General features: G+C 33.9%; 1 protein-coding gene across 2 annotated transcripts in view; it reads right to left on the bottom strand.

Moving 5' to 3' along the window:
• Nucleotides 1-18,791, bottom strand: part of MON2 (MON2 homolog, regulator of endosome-to-Golgi trafficking) — a 102,338-nt gene that overhangs the window by 65,558 nt on the left and 17,989 nt on the right. For both annotated transcript variants that reach the window (XM_035002246.1, XM_035002245.1), the window contains exons 3-8: nt 13,460-13,587; nt 12,370-12,501; nt 10,302-10,431; nt 7,643-7,740; nt 6,813-6,938; nt 5,575-5,769 (exon numbers count right to left, since the gene is read on the bottom strand). In XM_035002246.1, the coding sequence (XP_034858137.1) occupies nt 5,575-5,769; nt 6,813-6,938; nt 7,643-7,740; nt 10,302-10,431; nt 12,370-12,501; nt 13,460-13,587 (809 nt within the window). The remainder of the gene's footprint in view (nt 1-5,574; nt 5,770-6,812; nt 6,939-7,642; nt 7,741-10,301; nt 10,432-12,369; nt 12,502-13,459; nt 13,588-18,791) is intronic.

The following is an 18,791-nucleotide window of genomic DNA, read 5'->3' on the forward strand; positions in this document are numbered from 1 at the left end:
TACTGCTAAGTTCCAATGTCACAAAGTATAACAATGAGGAACTAATATCTTTTTTCTTTTTTAAAGATTTTATTTATTTATTTGAGAGAGACAGTGAGCAAGAAAGAGAACACAAGCATGGGCAGAGGGAAAGGGAGAAGCAGGCTCCCCGGCGAGCAGGGAGCCCGATGTGGGGCTCGATCCCAGGACCCTGGGATCATGACCTGAGCCGAAGGCAGACACTTAACTGACTGAGCCACCCAGGTGCCCCTGAGAAACTAGCATCTTATATAGATCTGAAGAATTCATCTTTATAAACACGGTCCTAGAGCTGCCTTATTAGGAAGAGAAATTTTACCAGTTGGTCATCACCCCTATGAGTGAAGTACACAGAAGTAAGCATTTTTCTACCTTTAGGTAGTAACATTCAATCTTTCCTATAGCTGGCTATACTGTTATTTATCTCCCCCTTTTATCCCCCCAAGTCAAGGAGATTAAGGTCTAAATATGGAGAATGGTATAGGAACAGTACTGAAAATTTAGCACTAGCAGCCTTGGAGAGAAAAGAAATGAGAACTAAGAAAACAGAGTAGTAGTAAAATGCACTGGAATTAAGAGCGAGGGTTTTGAGGTCTAAAAGAATTCATTAATATCCCAGCTCTGTGGCTTAGAAAGTATAATCTCAGGCAAATTACATAAATATCCTGAGTCTCATTTTTTCAGCTGTGGTGTAAAGTCTAAATGAATTAATATATGTAAAGCACTTTGTACAGTGTCCAAAATATATGCACTCAAAAACAGCAATTTCATCCAAAACTGAAATTACTGAAGAATAAGGTATCTGTATCTCTGAAAAAGTCACCTGATGAACTGCTACATAAGAGAACTGGCGGACAGAAACCAAGTTCTTAGTCTGTTGGGATACCATAACAAAAGACCACTGACTGGGTGGCTTAAATAGTTTGGCACAGTTCTGGAGGCTAGAAGTCTGAGATCAGGGTACCAACATCATTGGGGTTACGTGAGAGCTCTCCTCCTAGCTTGCAGACAGCTGCCTTATCACCGTGTTCTCACAAGGCAGAAAGAGAGAGCAAGCAAGCTCTCTAGTGTCTCTTCTTATAAGGTCACTAAGCCCATCATGATGGCCCTCACCTGCATTATCTCCCAAAGAGTCCATCTCCAAATACTATCATGTTAGGGGTTAGGGCTTCAAAATGTTAATTTTGAGGGGCACAACTCAGCACCAAGTTTTATAAAAATGAAAAAGAAGTTGGTAATTCTTGGTTTGGAAACAGAAAATGTAAACTCTGTATTTGTTATGAAGGTGTAAGCATGCTGCGTTACTGTGAGAACACAAGACTTGGTGCTCTATGACTGACTAGTGGATATGGAAAGGAAAAGGAGGAATGTCTTTTCTTCCTATACGTTTGTTTATCTTAATTTAATGTAGTTAAGTTATCTGGGAAAGTCTTAATTTCTCCTTCATTGGCAGGTTTTTTTCTTTCAGTACTTTGAATATAGCATCCCATTTTCTTTCTGGCCTGCAAGGTTTCTCCTGAGCTATCTACTCACAGTCTTATGAGTGCTCCCTTACACATGACAAGGTGCCTTTCTTTTGCTACTTTAAGATTCTCTGTAAGTATTAACAGCTTAATTATAATGTGTCTTGGTATAGGTCCCTTCGGATTAATCCTAGTTATAATTCTCTGAGCTTCATGAATTTTTATGTCCCTTTCCTACTTCAAAGTTGGGAAGTTTTTGGCCATTACTTCGAATAGGCTCTCTGCCCCTTTCTTTCCTCACTTGAGACTCCCATAATGTATAGTGAAGTATTAATATATATATTGGTCTCTGCTCCTGGTTTCTGACACAGAGCTCCTAAAATCCTCATAATTTCCTGAGTGATAGGAGCATCTGACACACAGCTCCTAAGTCTCTTGGAATTTCCTATGTGAATAGCATCTTCCATTCTAATGAGGCAACTCTTGATGGATTGCAGGACAGGGGCTGGATACCAGAAAAAACAATCATAATTAGAAGCTTGAGACTTTCAGCCCCACTCCTCATATTCTCTGGAGAAGGGAAAATGGTGGAAACTGAGTTAATAATCAATTATGCCTACATGATGAAAACACCATAAAAATCCTGAAAGTACAGAGTTTAGGGGGCTTCCAGGTTGGTGAACACATATACATGCCAAGAGAGTTGCACACCCCAACTTCATGGGGACAGAAGCTCCTGCTCTTGGGACTTTTCTACACCTTGCTCTATGAATCTCTTCATCGGCCTATTCAACAGTATTCTTTAAAATATCTTTTATTATAAATAGGCAATAGTAAGCAAACTGTTTTCCTAGGTTCTCTAGTAAATTATCAAACCCAAAGAGGTGGTTGTGGGAACTTCCCATATATAGCCAAGTTAGAATTTGTGGGTAAGTGGGCAACCTACTACTTGCGATTGGCATCTGCAATAGGGGGGGAATCTTGTGGGACTGAGTCTGTGCTAACTCTGGTTAATGTCAGAATTGAACTGAAATGTAGAATATCTGGCTGTCAGAGTATTGATTGATGTGGGAAAAAATCCATACATCTGATGTGTGAGGTGTTACGAGTGTGAGAATGTAACCCAGTGCGTTTTTACTAGACATGTGTATCTTGGTCTGCTGGATGGTATGCCCTAAGTCCTTACAGGCTCTTCATTCTTTTTTTCTTTTTTTTTTTTTTTTTTGCTCCCCTGACCTGGTAATTGCAAATGACTTGTCTTCAAGTTTGCTGATTCTTTCTTCTAGTCTACTGATCTAGTCTACTGCTGACCCCTGCTACTGCATTTTTCAATTCAGTATTCTTCTGCTTTAGATTTTTGCTTTATCCTTTATAGTTTCTATCTCTTTATTGATATTCTCATTTTGTTCATACACCACTTTCTTTATTTCATTTAGTTTTCTGTATTCTCTTTTAGTTCACTCAGTGCCTTTATGATTATTCTGAATTTTTGTCAGGTAACTCACTGACCTCCATTTCTTTATGGTTAGTTTCTGGAGATTAATTTTGTCCCTTGAATTGGGCCATGTTTCCCTGTTTCTTTGTATGCCTTGTTATTTTTGTCGTTGTTGAAATTTGGGCATTTGAAAAAAGCCAACTCTTTTAGTCTTTATGGACTGGCTTTGTACAGGGAAAGATCTTCACCAATCAGCCTGGGATCCTCTCAAACCTCTTCTGTCAATGTGTTTGTTTCCTCTGGGCTTGTGTGTGTAACTTCCCAGCTGAAGACACTTACTTGTTTCTTTTCAGGAGCTCCCGCCTGGTGTATGTCAGCAGTACTACCCTCTCTGGGCCTTTGTTCTGAGCAGGCCCAAGTGTGCTCCTGCCTTTCCTGTCAGTGCTCCAAGAATCAAGGGAGACAGAAACCAGTTGGACATACCCCCAAAAAGTCAGAATGGTGGATGCACATTTCACCTTTCTGCCATGTGAAGGAGAAACCGTAGGTTGGGAGTTTGCTCCTGATCACACCATGCTGTGCTGTGTAAGGAGTGGGAGAAGGTATGCAGCTAAGTGCACTGAGATTTCCTACCTACTCTAATGAACCTCTCTGCTTCACCTTACATGTGCCTGGAGTGCTATAACCTCTCAACTGATAAGTTCTCATAGAGGTAATCTATGTACTGTTAACTTGGTGTCTCCGTAGGAGACAGAGAGGCTCAGCTTCATATTCCAACATTTTGCTGATGTCACTCTGGTTTACATTCTTAAAAAGTTTCTTTGTGGATTGAAACAGACTATAAATAAATATAATTCAGAAAATGTAACAGGTGACAGGTAAAAGTTCTCCATCTTTGGAGAAATTAAGCTACTTTTCATTTATTTTCAGCAAGTGCCAGGAGACCTTTCAAAACTTTCAAAAGTTAATCAATGTAAAGACTCACAGAATTTCCCTCCATCTCAATTGTATATAATTAGACAAAAAAGTATTGTTTTTTTCAATTAATAATAATTATTGGAAATTACATCAAATATCATACATGTTGGGAGTAACACTATAATTTTTAAAAGTTAATCCTTACAGAGAAAGATGGAGCTGTGAACTAAATTCACAAACTATGTACCTAAATGTTCAATTATATGTTATTAATTTTGGTGGAACAAAAAAAGTCCAAGCCAATTATGAGTGTACCAAAAGACTCTTAAACCTTTGGCATCCAACTCTGATAACTTAACAGTGTCCCTAATAAATAGCAATTCGTTTGAAGTGATCTGATTTCCTGTAAGTATTTCTACATTAAATAAACCTGTGGCCAGAAATAATTATAACTACAGTGCTTATAAAAATTTCTGAATATACTGTTCATAAATGGATTTGGAATATGAAAAGAAAATCTATGACATGTTTATCATAAATATAAAAAAAAAAAGCCCTTTATTTTAAAAAGCTCTCCACAGAATTTAGTATAAAGTACTATCTATGGGGCACCTGGGTGGCTCAGGTCATGATCCCAGGGTCCTGGGATTGAGCCCCACATCGGGCTCCCTGCTCAGCGGGGAGCCTGCTTCTCCCTCTCTGCCTGCCGCTCTGCCTACTTGTGTTCTCTCGCTCTGTCAAATAAATAAAATCTTTAAAAAAATAAAAAATAGGGCGCCTGGGTGGCTCAGTTGGTTAAGCGACTGCCTTCGGCTCAGGTCGTGATCCTGGAGTCCCGGGATCGAGCCCCGCATCGGGCTCCCTGCTCAGCAGGGAGTCTGCTTCTCCCTCTGCCCTCTTCCCTCTCGTGCTCTCTGTCTCTCATTCTCTCTCTCTCAAATAAATAAATAAAATCTTTAAAAAAAAGTAAATAAATAAAAAATAAAAATAAAAAAATAAAAAATAAAAAAAAATAAAGTACTATCTATTAGTTTGTAAAGTTGTTGATTACCTCTAATATTTAGTATATCGACTGCTCACAGTATTCTAAGTTTATATAGTTCACTATTCCATAATTATCAATAGCCAATTATTCCTGTTAATTAAAATTAGGATAGAAGCTAAAAAATTGTACAAGGATGAATTTCACATAACATAAAAAGAAATATACCATTTTCTCTGAAAAACATCACATTGATATACTATGATCAGGAATATCACAACATATTCTGCATTCATAAATTTATGCAAAATAAATACAATACTGGACTAGAAGTCAAAATAGTTGATTTCTAATCCTAAAGTTCACCAAATTTTTAACTTCTTTGCTTTAATCTGTTAAGATACATTAAATAGTACAAATGAAAGCAGCATAAATTGAAGATACTATAATTTTAATGATCCTTCAAATGAGATATAGATAATTTGCTAATAGGCTCAATTCCCAAGCCACAAATTCTATGCTGCCCTCAGATAACAGGCCATGACTCTCCCTGACATACATTAAAAATACTATATAAAACATAAGAAAATCTAAGAAAGGATAGAATAAACCCATAGAGTTACTAGGAAAATACCTATAAATACTTTAAAAGAAATTGTGCTGAAGTGAAAAAGCTGAATGCATTATAATAAATAATCATTTAAAAAGAACACTACATGCAATTACACATACAAACACACATGAAAATTAGCACTTACCAAAAGGCTGTAAAATTGCTTAATTAGAACAGATACTACTCTCAGCAAACGCATGCAGATAGGGAAATACGGTTTTTCAACTGGTGCCGGAGAAGATGAAGAGCCGGAACCTTGTCTGAACTTTATATTTGGAGAAAAGAGTTTTATCACAAGAGGACATACCCTTTCTTTGAGAAGGAAACTAAACTCTTGGTGCTATTTGCAAGGATAAAAAAAAAAGAAGAATTAACTTAGTTTGTACTTGATACTTTTAAAACACAGTCTTACTAGCAAATAAAATTAATAATCAGTATGACTAATTTAGCTTTATTATATGCTTAGCTTATTATTCTATAGTTTACAACAATTATGAAATTAGTGTTGCTCTTTGAGAGTGTAAGATCAAAATGATCATCAATATTTCAAAAAGTTTTAAAAAGAATCTAATTTAAAAAGGAACATCTAATGATTTGGAATTAAGTGGTTTATTATTAGGAATTGTGATTTTGGTAGGACACTAGCAATTCAAAACAAAGAACAGAAGAAAGAAGACAGATTATACAAGTTCAAACACAAAGCTAAAGCATTTAAAATGGGCAGCTGAAAGAACACCAGATAAATAAAATATGTTATATAATTCATTAACTTTACTTTGCCAAGATAACAATTCCATTCACGCATGGAAGATTTAATAATTAACTTAATATTTTGTTCTACTTAGATTGCTTGAACAGAACCCAATAAGCTGATTTTTAAAAAGAACTCAATGACAAACAAGCATAATTATTTTATTTTTTTAAAGTTTTTATCTCTTCAATCTCTACACCCACCATGGGCTCAAACTCATGGCCCCAAGATTAAGAGTCGCATGCTCCTCTACTAAGCCAGCCAGACACCCAGAGTAATTATATATTTTAGAATTATCCAAAAGCACATAGCTACATATAAGCAAGTAAAAATTAGTAACAATTTTTCAGTTTTTAAATATTATAAAAAACAGCTCACATACCAAATTCCCTCATATACCCACAGGTTGGGAAACACCTCACTAGACGGTCTCTAGGGATTCCTTCTAATGTTAAAATTTCAAAGTGCTAGGGCACTATAATAATGTAAGATAACACTAAATTATCACATATCTAAAGTCTAAAGCTGTAATTCTTTCAATCCTCTAACATGAGAATACATGTTACTTTCTTGAAAAATATCTGTGAAAAAATTTTGATTAATTTTGTTGCAAGATACTACAAATGGCTTACTTGTAAAAAGACCTGTGGAAAATCATTCAGGACTGACTCAAGCAATTCAAGGCCAAATGTTCGAGTCATTTCTGTCATGCCTACTAGCCAGTAAGGGGCATCAGCATTAACCAATTGACAAAGGTCCTGGGAAAATAAGTCAAAAAATAAATAAAAAATAAAACATTCACATGCTGGAATGAAATGTGCTTTTCAAAATTCATAAAATTTTTAAAAGTTATCTCTCCTTATATAGTTGTTTTTACTCCTTAGAAACTAAGCACTGGTAATTCAATTCTGACAAACTATTTTGATTATATAAGTAAACTTTTAAAGAATCATATAACTATTGACAATACATTAGGTGTACAGATAAATGGTTAATAGTCTTTTAATGAAAAACCACTTAAAAGAACACTTTAATAAAAAAACAGTAAAATTTTCAGTGCAGATAAATCTTATTTTACTTAAAAGACATATTCATGACAAGTAACATAAAAATCAGGTATTTGTATATCAAATTGTATTAAGTAGACCAAGGCTTATTAGTTAAATATTTATGTCATAGAAATTATTTTATATTACCAGTCATCCCTAATATTCCTCTTTTTCTAGTTCTGGGCTTAATTCATTTTATTTCCTTAAAATGAAATGTAACATTTTATCATGTTCCTTAGCTATAGATGCTCTTTAATGTTCTAGAACATTTTTGAAATACTACTTTCGACCCTTTAAAATTTGACAATTTAAAAAATTGACACTTGAGAAATTAAATCAGACATAAAATTCCAAAATCAAAAAGTCACACAAAACTATATTCTGAATAAAATTATTTTTATCAACTGAAATACCTGGAAAAGCATATATGCATCTTTAGCACAAGGTTTGAGGGTGCTGACAGATCTTCTGTTACTATTTCCTTGGACCAGTACTGGCTGTTCTATAATATCTGCAATCAAAATAAGATGGGTTTTAGGGGTGTATAATGACCTTTAATAAATCACATATACTATTTAAAATAAATACATGTTTATGAAATTATAAATTAAAAAAAAAGATTTTATTTATTTGACAGAGAGAGAGACAGCGAGAGAGGGAACACAAGCAGGGGGTGTGGGAGAGGGAGAAGCAGGCTTCCTGCTGAGCAGGGAGCCCAATGCAGGGCTCGACCCCAGGACCCTGGGATCATGACCCAAGCAGAAGGCAGATGCTTAACGACTGAGCCACCCAGGCGCCCCATGAAATTATAAACTTTAAATGTAGGATCAGAACTATGCCTCCAAAATGGGGAAAAAACATTAGGAATTTATTTTTATACAAAATGCCACAAAAACTACTCTTCACTACCTTATGTCACTTTAATAAGCTTAGCATCTTTATCCATACATTTGATTTTCCCAGTCTCCCATTCCCCAGTCCCTTTATTTTATGGATTTGAAATTCACATGATCTTTGAATGTGCCTTTAAACATCAAATACATAAAAGTTTACCACATGGTTAATTCCTATATCATCTCAGCATAAACAAAAGAATTAACTGTTTGATCTGCCACAATTACTATGTCAGTTATAGATACTAACTAGCTAAGCGTCAGCTACAAAGTTGCTTCCCAACTCAGCATTTCTTTGAATACTAATAAGATATCATTTTCTGTAAATTATGACAGCCTGTTTTAGATAAATGTTGACTTGATGACTACTTGAAAAAAAAACGAGGTTCTAAGTATTTCCACCTTATTAGAAAGTATTAAATGAAATACTGGTCTTTAGAGACACAGCTAAAACTACCAATCCAGGAATCACACTGCAGTCATGAATATATAACACATCCAAACTGGAGAACTGCCCTGTTTTATCCTGTAACTTTAATTTCTTCATATTTCAAACTCTAGAACTCAACCTGTAAATACAGGGAAAAAAGCAGAAAAACCAATATACCAAAGTAAGTGGAAATATTCTAATAAACCAACAAGAATGCCTGAAACTGGGGCGCCTAGGTGGCTCAGTCGTTAAGCGTCTGCCTTCGGCTCAGGTCATGATCCCAGGATCCTGGGATCAGGCCCCACATTGGGCTCCCTGCTCAGCAGGAAGCCTGCTTCTCCCTCTCCCACTCCCCCTGCTTCTCCCTCTCCCACTCCCCCTGCTTGTGTTCCTTCTCTTGCTGTGTCTCTCTGTCAAATAAATAAATAAAATCTTAAAAAAAAAAAAAATGCCTGAAACTGAATGTGAAAAATCTGACCAAAGGTTAACTTCAGGAAAAGTAAAGAAATTATTAGAATAGGCAGCATTACCATTACTTAATAGTATTGCCATTTTTTATCAGTAATACCAAAAGAACCTCAAATGAAATGACAGATAGCACAACATTAAGAGTTGGGGGTAGGGGGATTACATAGGGATTCTCCCCTATGTAAAAGGGAAAGATAGTTTAATCTTTTGTTTCTTGAGTACATAAAGTAGACAGGTTGCTCATGATGGTACCACCTTAGGATCTTTTCAACTAATCATGGGGAATAATTTACCTTTCATCCAATAACAAATGAATAAAACGTAATTTCTATAGTTAAAAGTTATCAAACTATAAAAACTACTACAGAAACAGTATCTTCAGTTCTCTGACATGTTTCTAAGTTTTTAGGAAATTTTTTAAAATCACAAAGAAAAAGATGTTTAAAATTACAATAAAGGTGTTTGATGAAAATATGAAAAGATTAATCTTTACATTACATAAATATCCTTCATTAACACATGCTAATAAGTACAGACAAAAATTCACATGAGGGAAACCCACTCTTGGAAAGTTACCTTAAAGAAGTAATTCAAATGGAAAAAAATATGTAGGAGGACACTCAAAAGAGTACTAAAATACAAAACACAATGTAAGTGTCCAATAGAAAACTAGTTCATTAAACTGTAGAATAGCCACCAAACATAGTCCATCCAATAAAATTTAAATTACAGGGCGCCTGGTTGGCTCAGTCAGTTAAGCATCTGCCTTCAGCTCAGGTTACAATCCCAGGGTCCTGTGATCGAGTCCGGCATCGGGCTCCCTGCTCAGCAGAAGTCTGCTTCGCCCTCTCCCTTCCCCCACTGGTGCTCGCTTGCTCTCTCTCGCTCCCTCTCTCTCTCAAATAAATAAATAAAATATAAACAAATAAACAAAGTAAAATCTAAATTACAAAAATAAAAGAATAAAATGAAAAATTCATATAATGTCATATTTGGCTAAAAATACATACAATGCAATATTTGATATAAAATGTGAAATTATGCATAATTAGAAATAAACATGGAAAATAGAGTTTATTCTTGGGGTGATAACACTGCTGCAGATTTAGTTTTTTGAACTGCCACTGTCAATATAATAATATTAGTAAAGTAAATATATTTTTTAAAGTATTCTAGTTTTTAGGCAGCCTAAGTTCACAGGGCAAAGACTGAAAATCAAAAGAGAAATCGTGGATAGAATAACCACACACTGTGAAAAGGAAACCACTTTTATCACTCTACCTCTGTGTCGTTCATCTTCAGCAACCATCCTCTCAAAAACAACAGTAACAACTTGTCGCACTGTAGCAGCAGCTGTATTATTTGTAATATTATCTTTTGTGAAGTGTAGTCGAAAACAAAGAACAATTGCCTAAAAGAACAATTTTCATTTAGTGAAATAGGACTGAAGAACAGAATAACTATTTATTTGATGTAACCCAAAACTAAATAATTTACGTTTGGCTATTCCAATCACAGATACTAAAAGTCCCACTCTCTTATACAATAAAATCACTAAAATCCTTGGATTTTGAAATAATTCAAACTCTGTAAATATATAGCCACATAAGTTTAGGTAAGACAATGTGAAATATGCCTTTCACAACTTGGTTCTTTTAACATGTATATAAAAATGTGTTGTGATGGGGCGCCTAGGTGGCTCAGTCGTTAAGCGTCTGCCTTCGGCTCAGGTCATGATCCCGGGGTCCTGGGATCGAGCCCCACATCAGGCTCCCTGCTCAGAGGAGAGCCTGCTCCTCCCTCTTCTCCCTGCTCCTACTCTCTCTTACTGTCTCTGTCTCTCTCTCAAATAAATAAATAAAATCTTAAAAAAAAAAAAGTGTTGTGCTTTATTTCCCCAGAATGACTTGTTTTGCAAATAACAAGTACTCAAAGTTTGTTATATCACTAAATCATCTGGAGTAGTATTATATAAATATGCTAAGCATATAAATGAATAAAATTATAATTTTTAAGTCATTTTTTCTTTTTAAAAATCAACTTCAGGTTGATTAAGGTATAATTTTATAAAATAAACTGTATCTCTTTAAGGTATTTTATTTGATGAGTTCTCATAGTTATATTCACCCATAAAACTACTGCCACAATCAAGATACGAGACAGTTTCATCACCCTAAAAGTCTCCTTGTGCTCTTTTGCCCTCCATTTTTTCCTCTACCTTTGGCTCCAGGCAACCACCATCTTGCCTTTTTCACTACAGATAAGCTGGCATTTTCCACAAACAGCGTTTCATCATTCAGAATGCACTGTTTTTGTATCTGGTTTCTTTTACTTGTAATATTTGTAAAATTCATCTGTGTTGTTCTTTGAATCAGTAATTTGTACTTGTTGATTCCTGAATAGTATTTCACAGTATAGGTATACCAAATATTTTGCTTATCCATTCATCTGCTGATGGATATTTGAGCTGCTTCCAGTTTTTAGCCACTGTGAATAAAGCTGCTGTGAACATCATATACAAATCTTTGTAATGACAGATGTTTTCATTTACCTTGGATAAATAACTAGAAGTGAAAAGGCTGGATCATATAGCAAGTACAGGTTAAACTTTTAAAGAAAATGCTAGTTCTCCAAAGTGATTTTATAATTTCACACTCCCATCAGCAGTATGTGTGAATTCAGCACTTTCCCACATCAACAACAACACCTGATATGGTTGGTCTTTTTCAATTTTAGCTACTCTAATGGATGTGTAATGATACCTCTTTGTGGTTTTAATTTGCTTTTCCCTGATAACTAATGATGCTGAGCCACTTTCCATGTATTCAATAGCCATCTTATTTTGTGAAGGGTCTATTAAAAAATTTGTGCAGGGGTGCAGTCTACTTTATTAGGCATCCATCATTAAAGGTATGCAAATTATAACTATTATTGAAAGTCCAACAAATTCCTTAATAAATAAACCATTAACTAAAGATTGTTCTTTATTATATTATTCTCTGTACTTTCTGTTCTTTAGAAATACTTCATAGTTTAAAAAAAAACTTTTTAAAGAGTGAAATAAATAATAGAACAGCTGTTAACATGTTCCAAAGAGGGTAGGAATGGGAAAGAAATGAGAAACCCCTACCATACATGCAGCCTTATCTAGTATAAATGCCAATTACCTTACCTTGATTTCAACTCTAATCTGGGGAAAATAAGGCACCAGTGGTTTTTAATGTGCAATGTCCATTATATGGACAGAGAAGCTGCTTTTGGTACAAACAGTACCAGGCTTTCCTCTTTTAGCGAGCTTATTCAAATACTGTCTCAAAGCACTTATGAACTTTGACAACAGGTTTCCTACCTTAGAGAGTGATTCATCATGAACTACTGTATTGGTTGTTAAAAGAACAAGAACTGTTTGAAGTAGCTTAAGTTCTTCAAGACTGTTTTCCATTAGCTGCCAAAGCATATTAATTATATTTCCAGCTGCAGTCTGTAAAATAATTAGTTGAATTATTGTCAGCAAATAAAATATAAGGTGTTTAGGTCCCTAAATAAAAAAAGATGTACAAATATTACCTCACCTGGAGAGAATTTCTTGATCATAATAACAAACCCCATGTTTCTAGATCTATAGATCAAAACACATCTCTCAACTAATTTGAGATTCACAGCTAAGTAATTTTCTTCTCAAAAAAATAAGTTTCTTTAAAATATACCATTTGAATATATGCAAATAGCTGCATACAGTTCTGAGATACCTAGTCAAAAATCAAAGCTCATTTCTACAATATGGGTATATTTCATTTGGACATTTATAAATACAGACATATGCAAATTAACTGAGACTGCAACTATTTCATGTATTATTCCAGTTACAATATGTATACAAAAAACAAAATGCAACTCAAATTAACAACATATTTATAAAGTCAATTAAATCTGACATTGTTTAGAATGTTACATTAAAGGAAAAAGAATATATACTTCTATTAAAGTAACTTATGGAGTATAAAGTTAAGGTAACACCATTACATTTGAAAGCAGGATGCAGATTTGTAGTGATGAAATGTTTTTTCCTTGTTTTAACATAATAAGGTTAGATACAAACAATTCACTCAAATTAATGAACAACAAATTATCACTTCAGATAATCTAGGAAAATCATTTTTCCTCCTTTTTAAAAAAATTATAAATTTTATTCTCTTCAATGACACTGATCTGTATCACTGAATGGTGATTTCCTAATCATGACATGACAAAATGTACTTTTATTCATTATTCATGAGTGTTTAATAGTGAGAATATCTGGTGATCTTTTAAAATTAAGCCATGTCCTTATAGCACATAAACTGTTTTACATTAAATTATCAGGTTTGCTTCATTCTCCCCTAATAAAAACTCCTGATTTGATTCTTCGGTGCACAATTGAGATAAAATCTTCACATTACCTCAGACACGACTTCATGTGACATGAGTCTCTGAATGGCGGCCAAACACAGCTGAGTAATCTTTGGCTCCTTGGTTCCACAACCCATTAGAAACGGCTGAACAACCTCTGAGCTGTTTTCTTTCAAGGCTTTATTTAGAACACATATAAAATAAATATTAAATCAAATTCACAAGTAGGAATACATTTATATATTTTCTAGTATTAACAATCTTAATAAAAACCACTTTATGTAAATACTAAAATAGAAACCAAGCAGTTAAGAGTCAAAATACTTTGGATGGATACTACAGACTCTGTATCTAAACTACCCTCCTTAGCTACAGCTTTCCCATGCTTTTCTCCTAGCACTATCTTTTGGTTTTTCTCCAACTCCTGCTATAAACTCTTTAAGGACAACTTCTCAGAAGTTCTATCCTGCCTCGGAGAAGCACTCTATTTCTTCAACAGTGCAGAAGGGGAAATATGAAAAAGAATTAATATTCTAGAGAAGAAAAAAGTAATTAGAAATAGTATATACATCATCCCCATCACCCTTCAGAGGCTCTCTAGAATTTCATTACATGCCTTGAATTTACACAGCCCTAATTTCTTCAAGAAATAAACTCATTAAAAACAATAACATTACTCCTCTTATTACTAAAGCATTACTTTAAGTTAATTGGATGCACATGCTGTAATTCCAAATCTTAATTTAACTCCTTCCATCAAGCCAATTCTTTCAGAAGTTTTAAAGTAGCAACAAAAATGTAAAAAGGTAGAAAATGCACAAACTGAAGAATACTTTCTTAAATTTACAAAATGAAATTAAACCAGTATACACTTACTTAATGGCTATACAAAGATGAATAAGACAGGTCTGTAATCCTCAGAGAATTTAAATAGATAAAATGGAATTCCAAGGAAAGAGAACATTAAACTTATGTGTTTGGTATATGGTTTTCAAAGGTACTACATCCATCAATTATTTTTTGAGGTTAAGACTTGTAACTAAGACATACAAATCTGAGTTTTAACATGTTTTTCAAAAGAAATCGTTAGTCATCCACAGTCACCATTAAAAATAAAAAAACCAGTGTTTTATTAATTTCATCATTTAAATCCCCACCTTTCTTCTCCCAAAGCTCCCTTTATAGTATACTAAATAAAGTCCACAATCTCCTACAGCATACTCTGCAAAGTCCCTCAGTATGCCAGCATAAATTACTGATTTAACACAGCTAAGAGATGGCAAATATGATTGGCAAAGAACAGTGTTTCCAAAAGGGCTCCTTGCCTTATTTCCTTGCTTTCTTAAGCATAAAAGTTTTGATTCAAACCCAGAGTCACAAATTTTCCATAACAATGTCTCGAAACATTTATATGAATGGTTAACAAAGGACAGTAAAGCTAAAAAAAAAAAAAAAAAAAAAAATACTATTCTGAGGCAGTAAATATGCTACCATATTCAAACCTGCCAGAATCTCTGAAGTATGAGGCTATTCCCAATTCTGCTGAACATGCCTAGTCATTAAATGTTGTTTAGGTAAACAAAAATTTCCAATAGTAACAAGTTATATTTATCATTTTTATGATGTTAACATGTTTCTCATTTGAGTATCACAGTAATCATAGAGAGTTTATAGAGCATGATTTGGCTCAAGTGCACAGTAAGTGGTAAAGCCAGATTTTTAAAATAGGTCTTCTAATTCCTGGTTTGCTATTCTTCCCACAACATTATGCTGCCACTCTTTAAGGTAAACAGCACTTAATGCAAATAGAAGTTAAAACCTTTGAAAGTATCCAAGAGGAACCACTGATCGGCACTGCCTGAAGTCTTCATATAAATGAAGGAAAGAAACTGTCTTCATAGAAGGAAAAAAAAAAACTTTCTTGAGTCTCTGATGACAATGACTTCAAGACACACTTGGGTATCATAAAGAAATCATCTCTTCATATACTTATTGGCCATCTGTATGTCTCCTTTGAAAAAACGTCTATATAGATTTTCTGCCCATTTTATAATCGGATTGTTTGGGATGCCTCATTTATTGAAAGAATACTTCATTATTGTCTCTGAGGTCATCTTCTAAGCCAATGTCACCCGTTCCCCACATATTGATGCTGGTGCTTTTTTGACCTTACCATAAGATGTCAACAGAAAGTTTCTGTACAACACCTAGGGTGACATTTTAAATAGGAGTCAAACTTATGGGATATCGACAATGCACATAATTCAAATGATGTAATAATAATATGAATACCTATAAACAAGTTCACATATGCACTGAAAAAGAAACCTCCATACTACCTGGCCCACAATGATTCTAAGCTGCCATCAATTTTAAGATGCATATCAATTTGGGGAATACTAAAATGTGAAAAATCTGTGCAGCTTAGAATGAATAAAATAAGGTGAATTTCAGTGAAATGTTGTATACAGGTCAGTCACAGTTACCCAGGTGTCTCAAGTTAGGATAAATTAAAATAGTATTAAAAATAATTTTTAGGGGCATCTAGATGGCTCAGTTGGTTAAGTGTCCAACTCTTGATCCTAGGGGAGTGAGTTCAAGTCTGAATTGGGCTCCACACCCAGGGTGAAGCCTACTTAATAAAAAAATTAATAAATAATAATTTTTGTAAATTTTATTTTAATGTAACTCAAAGGAATTAAATATCTATCTCTTGCCTCCTTCCCATTTTTTTCTCCCAGTTTATATAAGAATAAAATAATCGAAAAGGAAGTTTCTATGTTATCCAGAATAAATCATCAATAACAAAAAAGATACAACCTATTGATCTGTTCTGTCTTTTGAAGCATAGTGTGAAAACGAAAACATCTACCATATCCAGATCACAATGCAGTAAGATAGATTATAACCAAAAAAAAAAAAGTTAGTTTTTTTTTTTTCTTCTTTTAAAAGTGATAGTAGTCTTAAACAGAAATTAATCTTGCTCTTCTGAGAGACAGGTGCTCTCTCTTTATATATAATAATTTTAATGACATGCTATTTAAATGGAGCTTTATATAAAAACCTTCCTATGGGCTTAGACTTTAGAAATCACACTGAGGAAAAAGCTGTAGAACAATAGAGATATCTTGCTCTAACCATTTTTAAAACTCATTCCAGGAAAGAAAGAGAAAAAGGTCAACTCTTTTTAATCAAAACTCTCTATTTCAATTTCCTTTAAAATATAAAGACAGGCTTTTCGGGGGTCAGGAAAATAAAGTTTATTTTTTACCTAAGTTCTTTAATAAACATAACTCCTTTAATAGAATAACACTAGGTTGATAAATATATTTCCAAATTTTATAACTGTGAGAGCAAATGATACACTTTCACACACCTGGAAGAGGTCCAGCAGGTCCCCATATCCTAGGGGTTTCCTTGCTCTGAGCAGTTTCACTGCATAATTGTAGTTTTTATCCTGGAAAGAAAGAATTAAACTAGGATACCCCACTATGAATCACATTAATGGGGGTTAATAAAAGTTTCATTATGATAAATTTTAATGGTCATTAAATAACAAATTGTAATTCTTGTGAAAGAAATAAAATGTGATGTAGACATGACTGCTATCCTCAAAACCCCTTAAAATTTAATTATGGAAAAGACTGATATTTCTAACAACATTAAGAAAATATTTTAATGGTTCAAAAGATCTAAAAATACTTCAAGTGACTCAAGAATAGGAGGACAAATAAAATATGGGCAGTTTCATATTAAAAGTACATTATATGAAAAGGAAGGATTATTCAACAAATGATACTAGTACAATTGGTTAGTAATTTTGCAAAAGAAAAAAAAATCTAGGTCCTCACATCACTCACATATTATTAATTAAGAAAAAAATTAAACAAAAAAAAGAACTAAAAGAAAATAAAAATGACTACTACGTGGAAGGAGAAGGGCTTCCTAAGTGCAAAACAACAAATGAGAAAAGTCAGATTATGTAAAAATGAAAAACATCTAGATAAAAATTTAAAAGGTAAATGACTTGTAGAAAATATAAACATGATGGGAAGTCAATACTTTTGCTATATAAGCAGCTCAAATAATTTGATAAGAAAACACAAAAACTCAAAGAAATAAATGTAAAGTGAAAAAAGGAAATAATATATTCGGAGGAAGATGTTCAATACTAAAGACAAATGTCAATTAAAATAAGAAGTCATTTGCCTGTTCAATTCCCAAAAAGATTTTTTAAGATAATTATCAGGTAAGGATGTTATAAAAATACATTCACATATTGCTGGTAAAGGCATAGACTTTTATCTTTTCAGAAAGCACTGTCTCCAAATACTGAAACATGTCTAACATAAAAGAATGGTTAAATAAGCTACAATCACTTGCTATAATATTATGAAGCAATTTTTAAAAGTTAGAAAAGACAGCATCAAAGGAAAGTACTTAACAATATAAGAATACAAATTAAAAGGTTAAAAAGTTTTTAAAAATCCAAGGAAAAAAAGAATAAATAAGAACACATGTTTTAGAGAAACTATGCAATCTCTGGCCCACTAGGTTAACTTGTAGGCATGGAATTAATTCCCCCTAGGTCATTTAGCCCGATGACAGAACTAGCCTACCAACAGACCTCTACCTTACTGATGGTATACTGAAATAAACCTTCCCACCGCTGTGAGAATCGTTTACATAAAAACATTAAAATGAATGTGCCACTGCCCTGATTCAAACTCTTCCATCAAGCAGCTCAGGAAGTCACAGAAAGGCAATACTTGAATAGTGTATCCAAATAGACCAAACTGTTTTATACGTCTTATATGCAAGTAATCTGCTTTACTTTCCACTTCTACACCTTATTTGCCTGGCTAACTCCTTTTCAAGCTTTGAGACTCAGCTTCAGATTTCCAGGCTGGGTTGGGTGCCTTCTCTCTGTTCCTATAATAAAATAAGCCTTGTCTATATTTCCATCTTGGCATTTACCACAGTATTAAAATTCTCATTTAGGGTCTGTCTCCTTCATTACTCTGTTATCTGGCTGATATGAACTAAGTATGACAAAATTCATCTACCTGAATCATATAACATGTAAAATTACAGTAAAGACTGGGAAGTAGAAAAACACAGTAGAGGCAGCACTAAGAGACTTACTTGCATTTTGGAGTAACTCACTATTAGCCTACATTGAATGAGGGCTTACTTCCTATGTAATGTGTTAACTATTAGTAATATAAAGAAGAGTAAGATATTGATCCTGACCTCGGGTAAGTATGTCCTCTAGAAGAGAAAATTTCTGGCAAAGCACTTCAAAAGGCAAATGAAGAGCAGGTAAGCTAAACAGAATGAACAGCAGGCACATATGCATTTTCAAGTATACTTCTTATATTT

This window comes from Mirounga leonina, unplaced genomic scaffold (genome assembly GCF_011800145.1).
Source record: "Mirounga leonina isolate KUSES-001 unplaced genomic scaffold, KU_Mleo_1.0 Mir_126, whole genome shotgun sequence".
NCBI classification, from domain to species: Eukaryota; Metazoa; Chordata; class Mammalia; order Carnivora; family Phocidae; genus Mirounga; species Mirounga leonina.